This window comes from Crinia signifera, chromosome 6, assembly GCF_055691185.1.
Source record: "Crinia signifera chromosome 6, ASM5569118v1, whole genome shotgun sequence".
Taxonomy (NCBI): domain Eukaryota; kingdom Metazoa; phylum Chordata; class Amphibia; order Anura; family Myobatrachidae; genus Crinia; species Crinia signifera.
In genome coordinates, this window is record NC_139222.1 from 200,090,940 (window position 1) to 200,108,996 (window position 18,057).

General features: G+C 44.9%; 1 protein-coding gene across 1 annotated transcript; it reads right to left on the minus strand.

Moving 5' to 3' along the window:
• Window positions 1-335: 335 nt before the first annotated feature.
• On the minus strand, window positions 336-17,981 carry TK1 (thymidine kinase 1). Its single transcript, XM_083148612.1, has 7 exons — window positions 17,742-17,981; window positions 12,499-12,530; window positions 12,268-12,381; window positions 10,871-10,964; window positions 10,699-10,788; window positions 9,427-9,546; window positions 336-1,978 (listed from the first exon to the last, which is right to left on the minus strand). Exons 1-7 carry the CDS (start codon window positions 17,805-17,807, stop codon window positions 1,787-1,789), a joined length of 708 nt encoding a protein of 235 aa, XP_083004738.1. The 5' UTR covers window positions 17,808-17,981; the 3' UTR covers window positions 336-1,786.
• Between the last annotated feature and the right edge of the window lie 76 nt (window positions 17,982-18,057).

An 18,057-nucleotide genomic window follows, 5' to 3' on the forward strand; every position in this document is an offset into this window, starting at 1 on the left:
TACGGGGGCCGCATACAGCCCCCGGGCCTGAGGTTCCCCACCCCGGTCCTAGACAGCACTGTAGTGTAGCATTTTACATGCTGATAGTCACGCACAGAATATAGGCATGCTGCATATAACTTTAAACAGCAAAAGCTTCTTGTGCATCATTTTGCAGTGACATTTATTTTAATGGAAAATGTCACAGAAAATACATTTAGTGCTGCGAAGTCATGGTGTGACTAGAAGGGCTGCTTAATGTGCAGGGAGGATAGATGTGAGTGTACACATCTGTAGTGTAGATTGTACCAACAAACTATTAAGTAAAATTATGCACTCCTTGTTAATAAAGCAAATAGATGGGCAAAAATCTGATCAAATCTTCTGCTTGTAGGTTCCTTTGCACCAATGGATCCTTTACAGTATTCACAGCAAGTTTGGGTTATTTTCCTTTTTTACCATCAGCGCTACAATTTGTGTGACAGATTGCCTGTATGTTCTTCAGATAAAAAGTACAATCTGACACGTATGTGCATGGAAAAATTAAAGTCATATTAAACCAGTAGCCCTTTAAAAGTAAAGAGTATGAGCCGCCAATGTTTGCACAGCAAATAGCTCACTAATGAATAAAAAAAGTTCTATAAAAATTCATTGAATCTTATTGGGATTAGTCATTACCACACCCTAGCAGAGAAATGGTTACTTGGAAATGGTGGTGCTCTTTTAAAATAAATTATATTTAATGGTTACCTGTACATAGTTGAGCGGCTACTTTTCATCTATAGTTCTCACATTTTTACAGCCATGGCAGTTGGACTACTGCTAATCTGATTGAAAACACCATTATAAAGTTACATCATACTTACCTACCCTGACCCTCTCCTTCAGGGAGAAAATGATCTGTTCCTGGACTTCCCTGGTAATGTAGGATTGCCATCACCTGTGGGGAGCTAGGTAATTGATAACAAAGGTGTTTCACCACAGGTGACGGCAATCATACATTACCAGGGAAGTCCAGGAACAGAGCATTTTCTCCATGAATGAGAGGGTCAGGTAGGCAAGTATGACTTACATGAGTGATCAGCTAATTTCACAGCCAAACTTTTTGCAAGTTCCTACTACACCTTTGTAATCAAACAGCCTCTCAATCTACCTGTAAATCAGATCAGTGGTTCTCAAACACATTTTCCAGGTCACCAGGCAGGCATGCTCATTATTCACTGACATGTTTTAAAAGCTCCACAGACGAAGCTAATTATTTCACTTGAGACAAAAAACATGCACTGTGTGGGGTCCTGAGGACTGACTTTGAGAACCTGTGAATTAGATGCTATATCAGCCCTGATTAGAACATTACCTGTTTGACCACCAGGGGTTAACGTTGCTTGACATACAGTATCTCAGTATATAATAAAAGCCTAATGCTGCTCCTCACCTCAAAGGGTGCACTGGAAGCCACTAGCTGGCATCAGATAAAGCTCAGTTCAGGCACTTACCCACCACAGCATGACAGAGCCCCGGCTAGCGGCAACTCTGTCATTAATGGGATGGTGACCAGTTATACCGTAATGAATGTATGCAAAAACTGGAAAAAAATAAATCCATAAATAAAAAGCGATTGAACCAGATTAATTGATGGTCCAACATGAAACCCTACGCAATAGAAAATGCACATTTATACCCACATCATGCATCCTTTTGATTACCCATTGTAACTTGTAATCAAGACAAGCTTCTTCACCACATACAGCTGAGAATGTCAGCCCTGCACTGTCCACTTCATAGCACAAGGTTGAGTAACATAGAATTAAGAGCATTGCAGTTGTGACAGAGGTTTGCGTGGCGATTTGGCCGGTAAGTGTTTAATCCCAAGTGAGAAAGATGCTTTGTCTTTAAGGCTGTGACCAAGATTCTCTTTTGCCTCTGCTGGCAGCTGTGTCCTAAAGTAGCATGGTCTACACACAGAATGGTATTTGTCAGCCCCTCCGATCACTTCCACCTGCAGGAAAAAAGAGGGTTGTATAAAGTGAACAAGGAAGCTTTGACTATCTTTCCATCTGGTATGAGCTTGGCCCAGAAGCCAATTTGCACAATACAGCATTCATACACTAGAGCAGTGGTTCCCAAGCTTTTTTTTTGCTCTCCTGTCCCCCCCCCCGTGATTAGGCTTTTCATTTAGGAGTCTCCCTTCCTCTCAATTTGAAACATCCACACTATTTACTAGTGGAAGTTAGCAGTGTGTGTGTCCTTATATTCAGGAGTAGTGAATCTGGTCCCTCTGTGTCTGGCCGCATACAGTCTCCGGGGTTCCCGATAACGCCTGTAGAACGAATGTCACCCATGTCAGTTGATTGATGTCCGAGGGCAGCACAGGTAGCTACCAGCAGATTGCTGGTCAAGCAAAAGCATGAGGAGATGCTAATGACACCGCAGACAAAACCAGAAGCGATGCAACAGTTTATCTCCACGGCAATTGGAGATGACTTCTTCCGCCATTATAAAGCAAGGATTATACTCACGATAATACCTTTTCTTCGGAATACTTCATGGCAGCCATTACATTGGGTTTATCCCCCTCTCTCTCCCAATTAGACAGGTAGTTTTTTCCTCCCCTAGGATCCAGCTCCTCCTCTTCCACTTGCTATATAACCGAGCACCTCCCCTTAAACCCTAGTCTTTTGAATGTCTCCGTCCCGATCCTAGGGGAAAAAACAGAAACAGGGAGGGCCAAAAAATATGGGCTGCCATGAAGTATTCCGAAGAAAAGGTATTATCGTGAGTATAATCCTTGCTTTCTCCTTCATACTTCATGGCAGCCATTACATTGGGATGTACCAAAGCAGTAGGGCGGGCTATACAATACCTCAAGCTAGCGCTTGTCTTAGGACTTCGCTTCCAAAACGAGCTTCTGCCACATCCAGGGCATAATGCTTGGAAAACGTATGCAGAGATTTCCAAGTAGCCGCTTGACATATCTCTCTGACTGATACGTTTGCCTCTCTCGCCCATGAAACCGCCATTGCCCGTGTCGAGTGTGCTTTTATACCCTCCGGGACTGGACGTCCTACTTTTTTGTAGGTAAAGGTAATAACTTCTTTAAGCCATCTTGAGATTGTTTGTTTCGCTGGAACGAATCCCTTCTTCGCACCTTGCGGAATCACAAACAAATTCTCTGATTGTCTGAACGATGCAGATCTATCCAAATAAATTTTAATGGCTCTGACCACGTCTAATGAATGCAAATTCTCTTCTTTTTTATTTGCAGGATTGGGAAAAAAACAAGGCAATATAATTTCTTGATTCAAATGAAAAAATGACACCACTTTTGGCAAAAAAGAATTTTTAGTCTTCAAGACCACTTTATCAGGAAAGATTTTAAGATATTGCTCTTGAATGCACAGCGCCTGGAGTTCACTAACCCTTCTGGCTGAAGTGATTGCCACCAGGAAAGCCACTTTCCATGTCAAAAACTTAAGGCTTGCTCTGTCCAACGGCTCAAATGGAGCCTCCATAAGACCGTTTAGCACCAAGTTGAGATCCCATTGAGGAACCATAGAGCGAATCCTTGGCCGGATCCTCTTGATGGCCTGACAGAATCTTTTTACCAGGGTATGATCTGCCAGCTTCTGATCTAGCAATATACTCAATGCCGAGATGTGTACTTTTAGAGTAGCAACCGCTAAGCCCTTGTTGAAACCGTCACACAGAAATTGTAAAACCTGAGAGATGGTTGCATTCGGAAACTGAAATCTGTCTCTAGACCACTTAGCAAATATCCTCCAGACTCTGTAGTAGATGGCCGACGAAACCTTCTTCCTAGCCTGAAGAAGTATTTCTATCACTTCTGGGGACAGATGTTTCTCTCTCAGTTGCTGCCTTTCAATTTCCACGCCGTCAACGACAAGTTCTGAGGATTTTGGCATCTGATCGGTCCTTGAGATAGAAGGTCTGCTGACACTGGCAGAAACAGAGGACCGGCCACCGCCATGCTCTCTAGCATCGGGAACCAAGCCCTTCTGGCCCAATAAGGAAGAACTATCAATACCTGACATCTCTCCGCTCTGATTTTCCACAGCACCCTGTGAATGAGAGAAAATGGCGGGAACACATAGGCTAGGGAATAGTTCCACTGTTGAGACAGGGCATCGACTCCGCACGACCCGTGCGCTGGGTACCGGGAGAAGAACCGGGGGACCTTTTTGTTGACTGATGTTGCCATTAGGTCGATCTCTGGCATGCCGAAGTTTTCTACTATGAGTTGGAAGACCGAGTGCTTTAGTTCCCATTCGCCTGGAATTAATGTATTGCGACTCAAGAAGTCTGCAGCTTGATTTTCTTCTCCTGGAATATGCAAGGCTGTAATCGACAGGAGATTTACCTCGGCCCATGCCATTATGTTCTCTACTTCCTCCAATAACACACGACTTCTTGTGCCTCCTTGACGGTTGATGTACGAAACTGTCGTGACATTGTCTGAGAACACCCGCACATGTGACCCCTTTATGTCGTCTGCGAAGAACTTTATTGCTTGCCACACCGCTCTCAATTCTCTGTGGTTCGATGACCAGTTTTTTTCCTGCATCGACCACCTCCCTTGGCATGATTTCCCTATCCCATGCGCCCCCCAGCCGGAGGCGCTGGCGTCTGTAGTTATCACTACAAATGAAGGACTTTGTAGGGAACACCTTCTTTCTGTTAACAGATCGTAGCTCCACCAATTTAGGGAAACCTTTACTGCGTTTGGAATCCTTATCGCCTGATCTAGTGGCGTATGAACTCGTGAGAACCTCAGGAGAAACCATTGGAGTGGCCTCATCCTCCATCTTGCCCATGGCGTAACCTCCACTGCTGACGCCATCATCCCCAGCAAACTCATCGCTGTTCTCAAGGGCACGCGGGACTCGCTGTGAATGAGAGAAATTAGCTGTTGGATTTTCTCGCACCTCTTCTCTGAGAGCGCTATCTGAAAAGAGACGGTATCTATTAGGATGCCTAAGAACTGAATCTTTCTTGACGGGATGAGACGACTTTTTTCCCAGTTGATCATCCAGCCGTGTCTTTGAAGAAACTCGATGGTATAGTCTCTTGCTAGTACACTTTGTTCTTCGGACTGCGCTGCTATCAGGATGTCGTCCAGGTATGCCCATACCATCACCTTTCGTCTTCTTAAGCTTTCTATTAACACCACCAGGACCTTTGTAAATACTCGAGGTGACGAAGTCAGCCCGAATGGCAGGCATGTAAACTGGAAGTGTCTTTCTTTTATGGCAAACCTGAGATACTTTCTGTCGGCCGGAAAGATGGGGATATGAAAGTACGCATCCTTCAGGTCGATTGCTACTAGATAGTCGTCCCTCCTGATTCCCATCAAGATCGATTTTGTCGTTTCCATATGAAACTTCCTTTTTCTTAGACGATCGTTCAGACACCTTAGATCGAGGATGGTTCTGAACCCGCCTGAGGCCTTGCTTATAACAAATAGCCGGGAGTAATACCCCAGTCCTCTTTCTTTCAATGGCACTTCTTCGACTGCATTTGTGTCGATCAGATCCTGTACGCTTAATTTCAATACCTCCTTTTCTGTCTCTGACAGAGGAAGATTGGAACTTAAAAATTTTGCCCATTTCGGCTTTAACAGAAATTCTAATTGGTATCCTTGAGATACTATCTCCAGGACCCATCTGTCCGAGACGTTCTGTTCCCAGACGTGAGCAAATTCCAGCAGTCTTCCTGCTACTGGAATTCGCTCCATGGCGCCCCTGGCGTCACTGCTTCTGAGTTGCGCCAGAGCTTTCGCCTCTCTTTTTAACGTACTGGCGAAAAAATGCCCGTGATGTGCCTGATGCGTACTTGTCACGAAAAGGCCTACCTGGCCTATATGACCTGGCCTGTCTAAATGATTGCCTGTTAGAGTAGGAATTAAATCTACCCCTCCTATCCTGGGGTAGCCTGACCGATTTACCCCCCGACATCCTCTGAATCATTTGGTCAAGCTTACTCCCAAAGAGAAAAGCACCCTCATACGGAAGTGTAGCAAGCTTATTTTTAGAGTGTGAATCTGCTGACCATGACTTCAGCCAGAGCGCCCTTCTGGCCACTACTCCTGAAGTTAAAGACTTGGCTGAGAAGTCCAACATGTCTAGTGATGCCTCGCAGACATAGTCTATAGCCATTTGTATCTGAGCCAGACTCTTGCTCATATGATCTCGGGAGGTTTTGTCCTGCATATCATCCTGCAATGCCGCACACCATATGCGTAATGCTCGAGACAGAGAGGCTATGGCTACGCCTGCCTTCATGGACACAGAGGTAGATATATGCAAGCGTTTTAGAGCACTCTCCATCCTCTTCTCCATAGGGTCCTTTAAAGAAGCCCCATCTTCCAATGGGATAGTCGTGCGGGTAGTAACCTCCGACACGGATGCATCAATTTTGGGCACATTGCTCCATTTCAAAAAGTCCTCATCTTCTAAGGGAAACATCTTGTCCACCCTCTTAAAGGACCCTACTCGCTTGTCCACATTATTCCACTCCTTTATCAATATATCCTTGACAACTTTGTGGACCGGAAAGCACCTGCCTTTCCTTGATCTATCCTCGAAAAGAGTGTCTAGCTCCGTTTTAGCTGGCTGCTTATAGTTCAAGGTTTTATATAGGTTTTTTAACACCACTTCCACCAAGCCCAAGTCAAACAAACGCTCGTCCTCAGCCACTTCTCCAGACTCGGCCGTAGAACCACCTGTGCCGTCATCAGAACCGGCCCCTCCTGAACCACCGTCATCGTCCACATCCAAACTGGTCTGAGACCTGGACCTCTTATTGCTAGTGTATTCCTTTTTAGAGACAAAATTCTTCTCCATCCATTCTCTAAGTTCTGAAATCTGGCTAGACACTGAAGCAACCTCTTTTTTCTGAAGACAATGTTTGCATAATACATCCTCTCCAAAAAAGGACTTGTCACACTCAGGGCAATTCTTATCCAATCTCTTTTTGGCTGTCTTCTTCTTAGCAACAACAGACACACTAGAACAGAAGAAAAGAGGGACTAACTAACTGACTAACCAGCATAAAAAGGAACATAACCAGTCCTCACTGAGGACTTACCTGGGCAGCGGTAAATTCGCATTAGGAGAGGCTCCCTCCATATCGCAGCTGAAGTACAGTAGCCCACCATGCAAGAAGCAGGAGCAGCGCCTGTTACACCGGCCAGGCGCTATATATAGTGTACTTCCGCCTCGTGACACGCACGCGACCCGCAATGGAACGCAGGCCGCGTGCTGACGCGTCACACACGCGTCACTCCCGGCGCCTCCACCCAGGACGCTGAGTAAGGAAGCGCCGTACGCTTCCTGCCTGTGGAACGCACGCGGTCTGCCTATGCAACGCAGACCGCGCGCCGGAAGCCAGCTTCACTCATGCAGGAACAGACGCCAGCCGCAAACACGCTGGACGCCGCCGCGCCCATCCTCAGTGCTCAGGACTCACCCTCAACCAGCCATGGCTCCCGCCCTGAGGCTTCTGGTGAGTCCCCTCATAGTATCTCGTCTCTGGGTTATAGGCACCGCCAACCCATCCGGTGAGCACAGATCCCTGCCTCCGGCCTTGGATCACACATATAGGGTCAGGCACCGCCACCCCTCGCTGCCCGGTCTTTTACCTACACACAACTCTAATCTAACTACCTGATCACAGATAGAGGAGACAGGAAAAAAGACTAGGGTTTAAGGGGAGGTGCTCGGTTATATAGCAAGTGGAAGAGGAGGAGCTGGATCCTAGGGGAGGAAAAAACTACCTGTCTAATTGGGAGAGAGAGGGGGATAAACCCAATGTAATGGCTGCCATGAAGTATGAAGGAGAAATAATAATTTCAAGTAATCCCAGGTTGGGAACCACTGCACTAGAGGCTAATAACTTAAACCCTCAAACTACCCCAAAAGCTGTAGATATATTGGTCATTTCAGTATGAAGTACACATATAGAGACATCACACTGGAACAGGGGTGGGCAAAATATGTCCCATCCATCTCCTCTCCACATCCTGCACATAGCCCATTCCCAGCTACATTGTTCAGGTCAGATGGTGTCTAGGATAGGTTGGTAACCAGCAAAATACAGGTAGCTCAAGTTGCCCACAGTGCCGGCAGCTAGGGGAACATGTCCTGTGCTGCAACAGTAATGTTACACTTCTCTGCGCAACACAGAAGATCAGAGACAAAGCCAGTGGGGAAGCACGGCTACTGAAGAAAGTTACCATTTTACAGTTCCACCTGTAAAGCTGTGTGTATTCAGACGTCTATTTAAAAGTGATAAAGGCCAGATTTTAGGAATCAAGTTTAAATATATATTTTGGGTGTGGCTCCCAATCATTTACTAAGAAGTTGTTCAGTATGCCCCCCCACCCCCAAACTGAACTAATTGCCCACCCTTGTGCCACAGAATGACCTACATAGATTTATAGGCCAGAATGCATTGCATCACTACATAGTCTTTTTTAGCTGACAATTAATGAGCACAAGCATGAATACTTTAAAGCAGGCATGTCCAACCTGCAGCCCTCCAGATGTGCTAAAACTACACATCCCAGCATGCCCTGCCACAATTTGGCTATTAGGGAATGCTAGAATGATGGCAATGCATGCTGGGATGTGTAGTTTTAGCACATCTGGAGGGCCGCAGGTTGGACATGCCTGCTTTAAAGCTTACCATACACCTATAGATTTATGGTCCGATCTGGCTGATAGAAACAAAACACACTAAAAAAATCTGCTAATATCTGAATAATCCTTTTTTGTCAGTTTTCCAGCATTTTGAAGCAAATGGTTAACAGTCCTTTGCTCCCGTAAATTACCAGATTTTGTTCCATCCAACCAGATCAGACAATAAATCTTTAGGTGTATGGGCAGCTTTACTGAACAGCAAATCATCCAACATGACTCATTACAAATCTTTAAATAGAGTTAAAACTCAAAATTCAGGGGTTGATTCATAGGTGAACGCTACTGACGAAGCTGCTGATGTGAGCACATGTACTATCAGCGCACCATCTGATATAGTAGGTGTAGAATGTCCAACACACCATGGCCGCCAGGGTCACTCCATTGCTGACACTAAAGGTGGCCATAAACATGCAGATTTATCTTCAGATCTGGTTGGTTGGAACAAAAACATGGTTATGGATGAGAGCAAATGACAGTTGACCATTTACTTGGAAATGCTGGAAAACTGAAATGGTCACTCATCCATAACCATGTTTTTGTTCCAACCAGCCAGATCTGAAGATAAATCTTACTAGTGTATGGGCACCTTAACACCCTGGGACTGATAGCCAGCATCAAGAAATAAGCATCAAAATTGCAACAGATGGCATACCTCCTAAGTCACCGACCTAAAGCACTTTGTGATGCAACAGTACATATACAAATTGCGATCTCTCAAAAGTTAGCTTACCTCTTTTTCTGACCCTAAACGCTTTGTGTACGAGGCCTCCCGATAGCATTCCATGCACACAGCGTTCAGCTTTACAACGCTCTCGGCCAACGGCACCAAATTGAGGATGTCGCCAAAAGCCTTATAATAAAGAGACAGGGTAGAGTCACCAGAGTTCCAATCCATTGGACAGTGTCAGAGATAGAAGGACAAGCCAGGGAGCCACAGAATAACCATAGTCTATGGCAGGCATTCCCAACCACAGTCCTCAAGGCACAACAACAGTGCAGGTTTTAGTGATATCCAGGCTTCAGCACAGATGGTTTAATCAGAATCACTCAGGTACTAATTAAGTCACCTGTGCTCAAGCCTGGATATCACTAAAACCTGCACTGTTGGTGTGCCTTGAGGACCGTGGTTGGGAATGCCTGGTCTATGGTATGAACTAATCTTATTGTTCAGCTACTTCGCTTCAGTCCCAAATAAGTGCTGCACTTTACCTCCAGCTGGCAAAATATAGGCATCTCTGTTCCACTATTTGCTGCCAAATTAAGTTGGATCATGTATGTATGTATGTACGTACGCCCTCAGCTAGTTCCAGCATGCAGTTTCGCCAATTCAGCACAATAAACGCGCATGTGTGAGTCATCCCAGCAGCGGCCCCGAGAATCCCATAAAAGTGTTCACTAGGGCTCCAAGCACTTGTATAAAAGTGTTTGGAGCCCTAGTGAACTTTTAAATCCCATAAAAGTGCCCCATAGGGCTCCAAACACTTGTAAGAATTGGGGCTGATTCCAGCCCCTGAAGGGTGCGAATTTAGGTGCCGCTGCCAGCATTAAAATGCTGCAGCAACAGCCATCACAAGCTTTGCACTGAACTGTATGGATCCCCTTGTGTTATGGCATCAGCAAGTAAACATAATACCACCCCCCCAGTTCTTCCTGCCAATCACCAGCATGACAAGTAGTCCCATTGGGTGGCATATCCCCCTGTCTGGGATTGCAATAGGTAGAGAGGTGGCTCTTGGCCAGGGACCAGTATCAAACAAACCCTGGGGCCACCGATGCTTTGGTCCACCTTTTTTTTTTTTACAGCACACAGGACTCTCCTACAAATATTATTATGAACCAATATTCATAAGAATTCAGTATAGCAATTTACCAGCTCCTTATGAGTCTCAGTGATGCCATCCCTCCTAATACTTCTATGGGCTGTACACGTCTGCATATTACTTTAGCTCATACAAACGGTCATCTCCCCTGCACATAACTGCTCATGTCACATGCCACCCACCTTCCTCTGGAACGTGCCATCCAGAGCAGCTACAATGATTGTTTTGCCTCTATTCGCCATGTCTTCACAGAATTCAACCACATCTGGGAACTGTGGAGAGAATGTGTCACTTTGTCATTGTGAAGATTGTACAGAAAATAATAGGCTTCCTGTAAAGTGTAAAGATACTTACAAATTGCCCCTCATCGATTCCTATCACACAGTGGGTCAGAGCCTCTGTAAACACATCTGCCAGATTGCAGGCAGAAACTGCAGACATTGTGTGCCTATGGGGGCAAACATGTGTATTACTAAGAATGAAGGATTGGAATCATACAATGCATAATGATTTAGAACTTTATACATCTGCTCTTAAATATGACACATGAAAGGAAACCATGCAATACAAACAATTGGCCCATCATGCAGTCACTCTGCCTGGGGGGGGCACCGTGCCCGAGACACTGCAAGCGTAGCGACCCATGCAAGGGGACTCTGTGCACTTTCAGACTTCATGTTGATTGTGTCGACATTCGGGAAAAACCTGTGTTGACCTTTGGACTGTCGACCTTCAGTGGATCAATCCAATGACCCATACCCCACCAATCCCATGTGCTTTCACCTGATTGAGGGTCCATTTTCAGCCTCTAACTAGATGCCGTGATAATGACCATCGGTCGCCTTTATTGGCCGAAGCGGCATTGGGGATACTAGGATATCCCTGTGACATCACTGCTTAACCAGAATAAATAGAAACTACAACATGTTCAATGTAGTTTAAATGATTTTTTTTTTTTTAAATAAACTATTTGGTTTGTCTTATCGAACTGGGAAATGACATTTCACCAAATAAGACAACCTTCTAGGGACATTGCTTCCATAAGGTGGGTTCCTGGCCCTAAACCTCTCCCATAACAAACTATCACTACATACAGGGATATAACAGCATTAATAGTCATAGGGCAAAAAATATGTTGCACTTATTCCCCGAACACAACTTTTTTTTTTTCAGGGCGTGGCCAAAAATATTTAGTATCGCCTAAATGTATGAAGGAAGTATTGCAGCAGATATTGGCAAAATCTGCTGTGAGCCCTCCATTCCCAACTACAGACGAAAACCCCATAGGTTTCTATGGGGCCCATTTATCATTTAATATTTGCAGCTAAATAGGTTTCCTGCAAGTATTAAGTATCACCTGAATGTATCAGGAGGGACCACAGCAGGAATATCCGATCCCTGCTGTGATCCCTCCTGCACCGCCACCAGCTGCATCCTCATAAGCTATTATGGGGAATGTTGAGCTGCCCAATGTATCAACATCTGGCAGCATCAGAATGAGTCATGGTTGCCTACCTGACCCTCTCCATGAGGGAGAAAATGCTCTGTTTCTGGACTTCCCTGGTAATGTATGATTGCCATCACCTGTGGGGAGCTAGGTAAAGGTGTTTCACCACAGGTGATGGCAATCATACATTACCAGGGAAGTCCAGGAACATTACCAGGCAACCCTGGTTTATATATTCAGGGGGTCACTGTGCATGTGAAGGGGCCCAGGTACTTAAAAAGCTAAAAATGAATGCAATCCTTACCGGTCGTGAGTGGCCAATTGCTCCTTGCTGTAACGAGTGTCTTTAGCATACTTTATAACCATGCACTTGTACTGTGCTATTTGAAAACGACGTACTCTACGCATCAATTCTGTGCTGCAAGTAGATACAAAATATAGAATAAAATCATCACTAAAAGTTATTAACTAAAATGTTAGTTCAAAAATACTCTCCCATATCATAAATTATGAAAAATAAATAAATCAGGCTCACCTTTTTCCTGAAAACATGGGTCCAAAAATGATCTGAAACACAAATAGTTAAGAATTGTCAGTTTCCTTAAGAACCAGCAGCCCTTAAGGGCCCCATGCACTACAAAGATATGTCTGACCCTGAAGTCGGAAGCGATTTCCCTTTAACTCCCTCTGGAACTGATTCCATCTAATTTTGTACTTTGGTGTCTTTTTTTCGAAAGGTGCCCATATACGTCCCGATTCAGCCGTGAGATTTGAGCTTAAATAGCATCGCATGCCTTGTGAATGCGATGAGATAAAAAGCAAGTACAAAAAGTATGTGCAGCACATACTTTTTGTACTGTGCGATGAGATGCCGCGGGAGCGCGCACCTCAAAGCACACATCGCAGTGGCCGAATCGGGACCTGTATGGGCACTTTAAGATATATCTCATGTGATTGATCAAGCCAAGGTAGATTGCATGAGATACCATATACACTGGTGGCCAAAATTGCAGACACTTTTTGAAATTTTTATGTTTTTCAACTTTGAATGCTTATAAAAACTGTTACACTCCGCAGTGCAATGATTCATATATCAAATTAAAGGAAATTTAGGTACTTGTGTATTATCACGGCACCCCCGATATTAAGTCGCACGATTTTTAATCGCATGCCATACATTCGATGCGATTTAAGCCCCCTATACGATTTTAAATTGTATAAGCACCCTAATGGGTGCTTACAATGTTAAATGCACCCCCAGTATGAACGCCAACCCGAAGCGTGGCGAGCGCAGCGGTACGTGTCCTCCGACCTTTTCATACCCCCACTATCCACGTCGGCGTGGAGTTCTTATATAGTGTGGCGAGCGCAGCGAGCCACCGATCCCGAAGCGTGGCGAGCGCACGCGTATTACTTTACATGTATGAAAAGGTCGGAGGAAGTGTACCGCTGCGCTCGCCACGCTTCGGGTTCACGTTCATAGTGGGGGTGCATTTAACATTGTAAGCCCCCATTAGGGTGCTTATACCAGGGCTTGACAATTTAAAAAAAAAATCTAGGAGCCAGGATGAAAGTGTAGGAGCCAGAAAACTAACAATAGGTAAATTTCGTGCCAAAACGTCACACCATAATGCCTATTACACATGTCGAACACCCATTAGATATTATACCACATGCCACAATGCCCATTACACATACACATGCTGTAATACCTATTGCGTATTATACTTCATGCCATAATGCCCATTACACTGTATACCAAACACCGTAATGCCTATTGCACCTTATGCCACACACTGTGATGCCCATTATATATAAAACCACATGCCATAATGTCCATTACATATTATGCCACATTGATACCAGGCAGGGGCAGATCCATAAAAAAAACTACAGGGGGGGGGGGGGGGGGGGGGGGGGGCACCATTACAGGATAGTGGATGAGAAGGTAGAGGTGGACAGGGAGAGGCAGGGGGTGTTGCAAAGAAAAACAATGACAAACAGGGGGTGACTGACAGGAAGAATCCGTGGGTAACAGGGAGAGGAAAAGGGTGACCAAGAGTGGGTGAAAGGGATAGATAGAGTGTGACAGAGAGCATAAGCAGTGTGACAGGGGGACTGATGGAAATGGGTGAAAGGGAGAGGTAGTGAGTGTCAGTGTGAGAGAAGCAGAGGGTGACACAGGCATCACTGTTTATATCCCCCTGTGCCCCCCTCTCCATTTCCCCATCCCCTCATTCCCAATAGAAGCAGTGCTGTTTACCTGTTAGCTAGAACATCCAGTGGCAGCGCCGCAGCAGCCAGCAGGGCCGCGCACAACTCACCCGGCTGCTGCTGTGTCAGAGCACACAGCAGTTCCGCAGCGCGACAGCCCCACGATGGGTTATACTATAACCGGTTATCTAAAACATCCAGCGCCGCAGCAGCCAGCAGAGCCGCGCACAACTCGCGCGGCTGCTGCTGCTGTATCAGAGCACACAGCAGGTCCGCAGCGCGACTATTTGAAAAGTCAAGACGGCTCCCGAGCCAATCAGGAGCTACCACTGTAGCTCAGCCGTGCTCAACTTTTAAATAGCCACGCCGCAGACCTGCTCTGATACAGCGGCAGCCGGGTGAGTTGTGCACCGCTCTGCCGGCTGCTGCGGCTTGGCTGGATGTTATAGTTAACAGTATAGTTATACTCCTCCATGGGGCCCGCTACAGTTAGTAATTAAAGTCACTCTGCCCGAGGAGTAGTACTGCTTCCTGGCAAAACTGATCGCCAGGAAGCAAAATCTGGTCGCCATGGCGACCAGGCGACCGGGTTTTGTCGAGCCCTGGCTTATACAATTTAAAATCGCATCGCATTGTATGGCATATACAATTTTAACATTGTATGACATCGGGGGAAATCTCGTTGCATCGCATACCATATGGTCTGCGATGCGATGGGCGCCGTGATAGTACCGAAATTTAATACTGAATGCAACACAATAAACAGAGGTCAAATATTTGCATTAAAAGATAAGTTGTGTTATTTTCAAGTCAGACAAAGAAGCACAGATGCTTGAGAGTCAATAAGCAGATTGTAGAAACAGCTACTACCAGCCAATCGGAATCGTTGTCCTAAGGACCAATGATCAGCTGTCATATCTGCAGGTGCAAGTTCATGTTCAAAGGTGGAAAAGGTCAGTTTGGCTGTTTCATTTTGCAGAATAAAGTTGGTTACTGAAGTGCAATTACGTTTGGATGTTTGTGAGTATTGTTTAGTGCTATTGACAGTGTAAAAAAATAAAATAAAACAATGACATCCAGGCAAAGTGGTGACTGGTCACCCAGGAAGAGATCCAGGATTGTTGTTTTACATGAAAATAATCTTTCGTATGCAGCAATTGCGAGATAAGTTGGTTAGAATGTGACACCATCAGGAGTACGAAAGTTTTGTTTACGCCATCAGGAAACACAATCTATACAAAACAAAGAAGAAAATGGCCAGAAAAAGTGCACCACAGCTGTTAATGATAGTAGAATAAAACAAATTTGTGTCAGGGACAGATGGATGTCATTTGCGGCCAGTAGCAGTGAACTGAATGCAACTGGTGTTTTTGTCAGTGCAAGAACGGTACTGAGAAGACTAATGGAGGTTGGCCTAAAAGGTAGGATTCCACGAAAAAAGCCATTGCTGAATAAAAAGCAGCGGCAAAAACATAATACAGTGGGCAAAAGAACACATTGCATGGACAGAAGGTCAGTGGAAACAAGTGATATCGATATTTGGTAGTGATGGGAGAAAATATGTGAGACGTCACACTGGGGAAGAGGTACATCCAGATTGCATTCAAGCGACAAAGAATCCTGCAAGTGTTATGATCTGGGCATGTATGAAAGCAGATGCTGTAGGCCACCTTCATGTCATAGATGGCACACTGAACAGCAGAAAGTACATTGACACCATCCTACAACCTTCTATCAGGGATCTTTTTTCCAGATAATGCCCCATTTTTTTCCAGCAGGATTCAGCTCCCTGCCACAATGCACGGATATACAAACAGTGGTTCACAGAGAATGACATACAGGTGCTGGGATGGCCAGGAAACAGCCCAGACCTGAACCCCATAGAACATTTGTGGTTCAGTTTGAAAAAAACTGGTACATCTGAGGCATCCATCCAATAAAAGAGAATTAATTGAGGCTATAATTGTCTCATGGCACCACATAATAAAGAAGGAAGAGCTCTAAACATAGGTTGGCTCAATGCCACGTCGCTGTGCTGCGGTCTTGAAAAATAAAGGATACACAACAAAATACTGATATGACAGTGACATCATAAGCACACAGGGATTTTCACCCTAAGGGTGCATACACACTGTACAATTTTTTTGACCAGTTTGGTTGAAAGACATTTCCATTGAACCCAGTGTCCTGGACTAAAGATGTTGACTAAAGATATTGACGACAGACGAAAGAAGAAAGATCTAGCTACAGTTTATAGGCTCTTTTTGAAAGATATTCAAATTGAGCTGCATGCACAGTTGACAAACAATCTTGATGAACAACTGGCGGGTATGCGCATCATCATTCATCATTTGTTTGTTGACAATATCTTTTGTCAACATCTTCAATCCAGGACACTGGGTTCAATGGAAATGTCTTTCAACCAAATTGGTCAAAAAAAATTGTACAGGGTGTGTGTTAACTTTCCTTGTAATGCAAGTATTTGACTTTTTTATTGTGTTGAATTCAGCATTACATTTTCTTTCATTTGATATATAAGTCATTGCACTACATGAAGTGTAACAGTTTTTATATGCATTCAAAGTTAAAAAAACATTCAAATTTCAGAAAGTGTCCGCTGGCCACCAGTGTATCTTATGATATACAATTATACCATCAATTATATCTGATGGGCTGGGTTAGGGGGCTAGAGTGACTGAAAACGTCAGTCAAACTTCACAGACACAAAAAAAGCACTCCTATTTCCATCCGATTCTGATAAATCACTAGTGCAGTACGAGCAACCTAGGGGGTCCTATCATAGGACTGTGCATCGAATCGAATGGAAAACACATACAATTTGACACTTTACAAATTATATATCGGAGTGAAAGGTCATAATCCAATGAAATCATGCAAAATCGTTGTAGTGTATGGGGCCCTTTAAGCTGCATACATAACTACAGCTTTAACCGTCCAATCGGTCTGGTGGGGGAAAAAACCTATCATAAATGTATGGGAGCAAATGAGATTTAACCATTTGCTCTCAAATGCTGGAAAACAAACAATAGTTATTAAGATAAATTGGTTAAAGCCATTTGATTTATGAAACTATCTGAACAATTGTTTTTATCCATTTTTGGGAGCAAATGATTTATTGTAATTTTCTCCCATATACAGCATTACCAGATTGTTGTCCCCACCAGACAGATTGGACAGCTAAATCTTTGTGTGTACGCAGCTTTAGTTCTGTGTGCATGGGGTCCCATTGTGCCAGCAGTCCCCAGCGCTGTGTGCATGTGGCACAGCAGTCCCTATTTTCTGCCAAACTTAGCCCTTATCAGTATGACACCTCTGCAATGTACTGTAGGCACTGGGTAATGCCTCCGGAGTGTAATGCGACCTCATTGGCTTAACCCTTAGCGCTAGTAAAGGATTCCCAAATGCAGCCCCCCATCAGCCCAAGTTTGATTTTACATCTGTGCACAAGCAGGGACATCCCGAACACCTGGACTGGTGGGTGCCTCGGATATCTGGGAACTACTGCGCTAACCTATGTTTCTTGCTCCCACCCTAGGAACTTACCTGGATCTGGCCGCGAACCTTCCTAGGGGAACCGGGTAGGGCATCAGCTACATCCAGGCAGTTCATGTTAGCAGAGGCGGGAAATAAATGCGGACTGGACTGCAGGTTCGCTCAGCGCTATTCTCCAGTTCAGCAACTACTATGGAACGATTCAAAGTCATTCCCGCGTTCCAGCACAAAGTCCAACCAATCAGTAGCCGGTATAGTCTCTCGCCCACCAACTCCCAGCCAACCAGCAAGAAGAGAAGGCGATATCCCTCCCAAATAGCTTCGGTTCGGTTTGTGGGTGGGTGGCGCGCGCGCGCGGCTCCCTGTG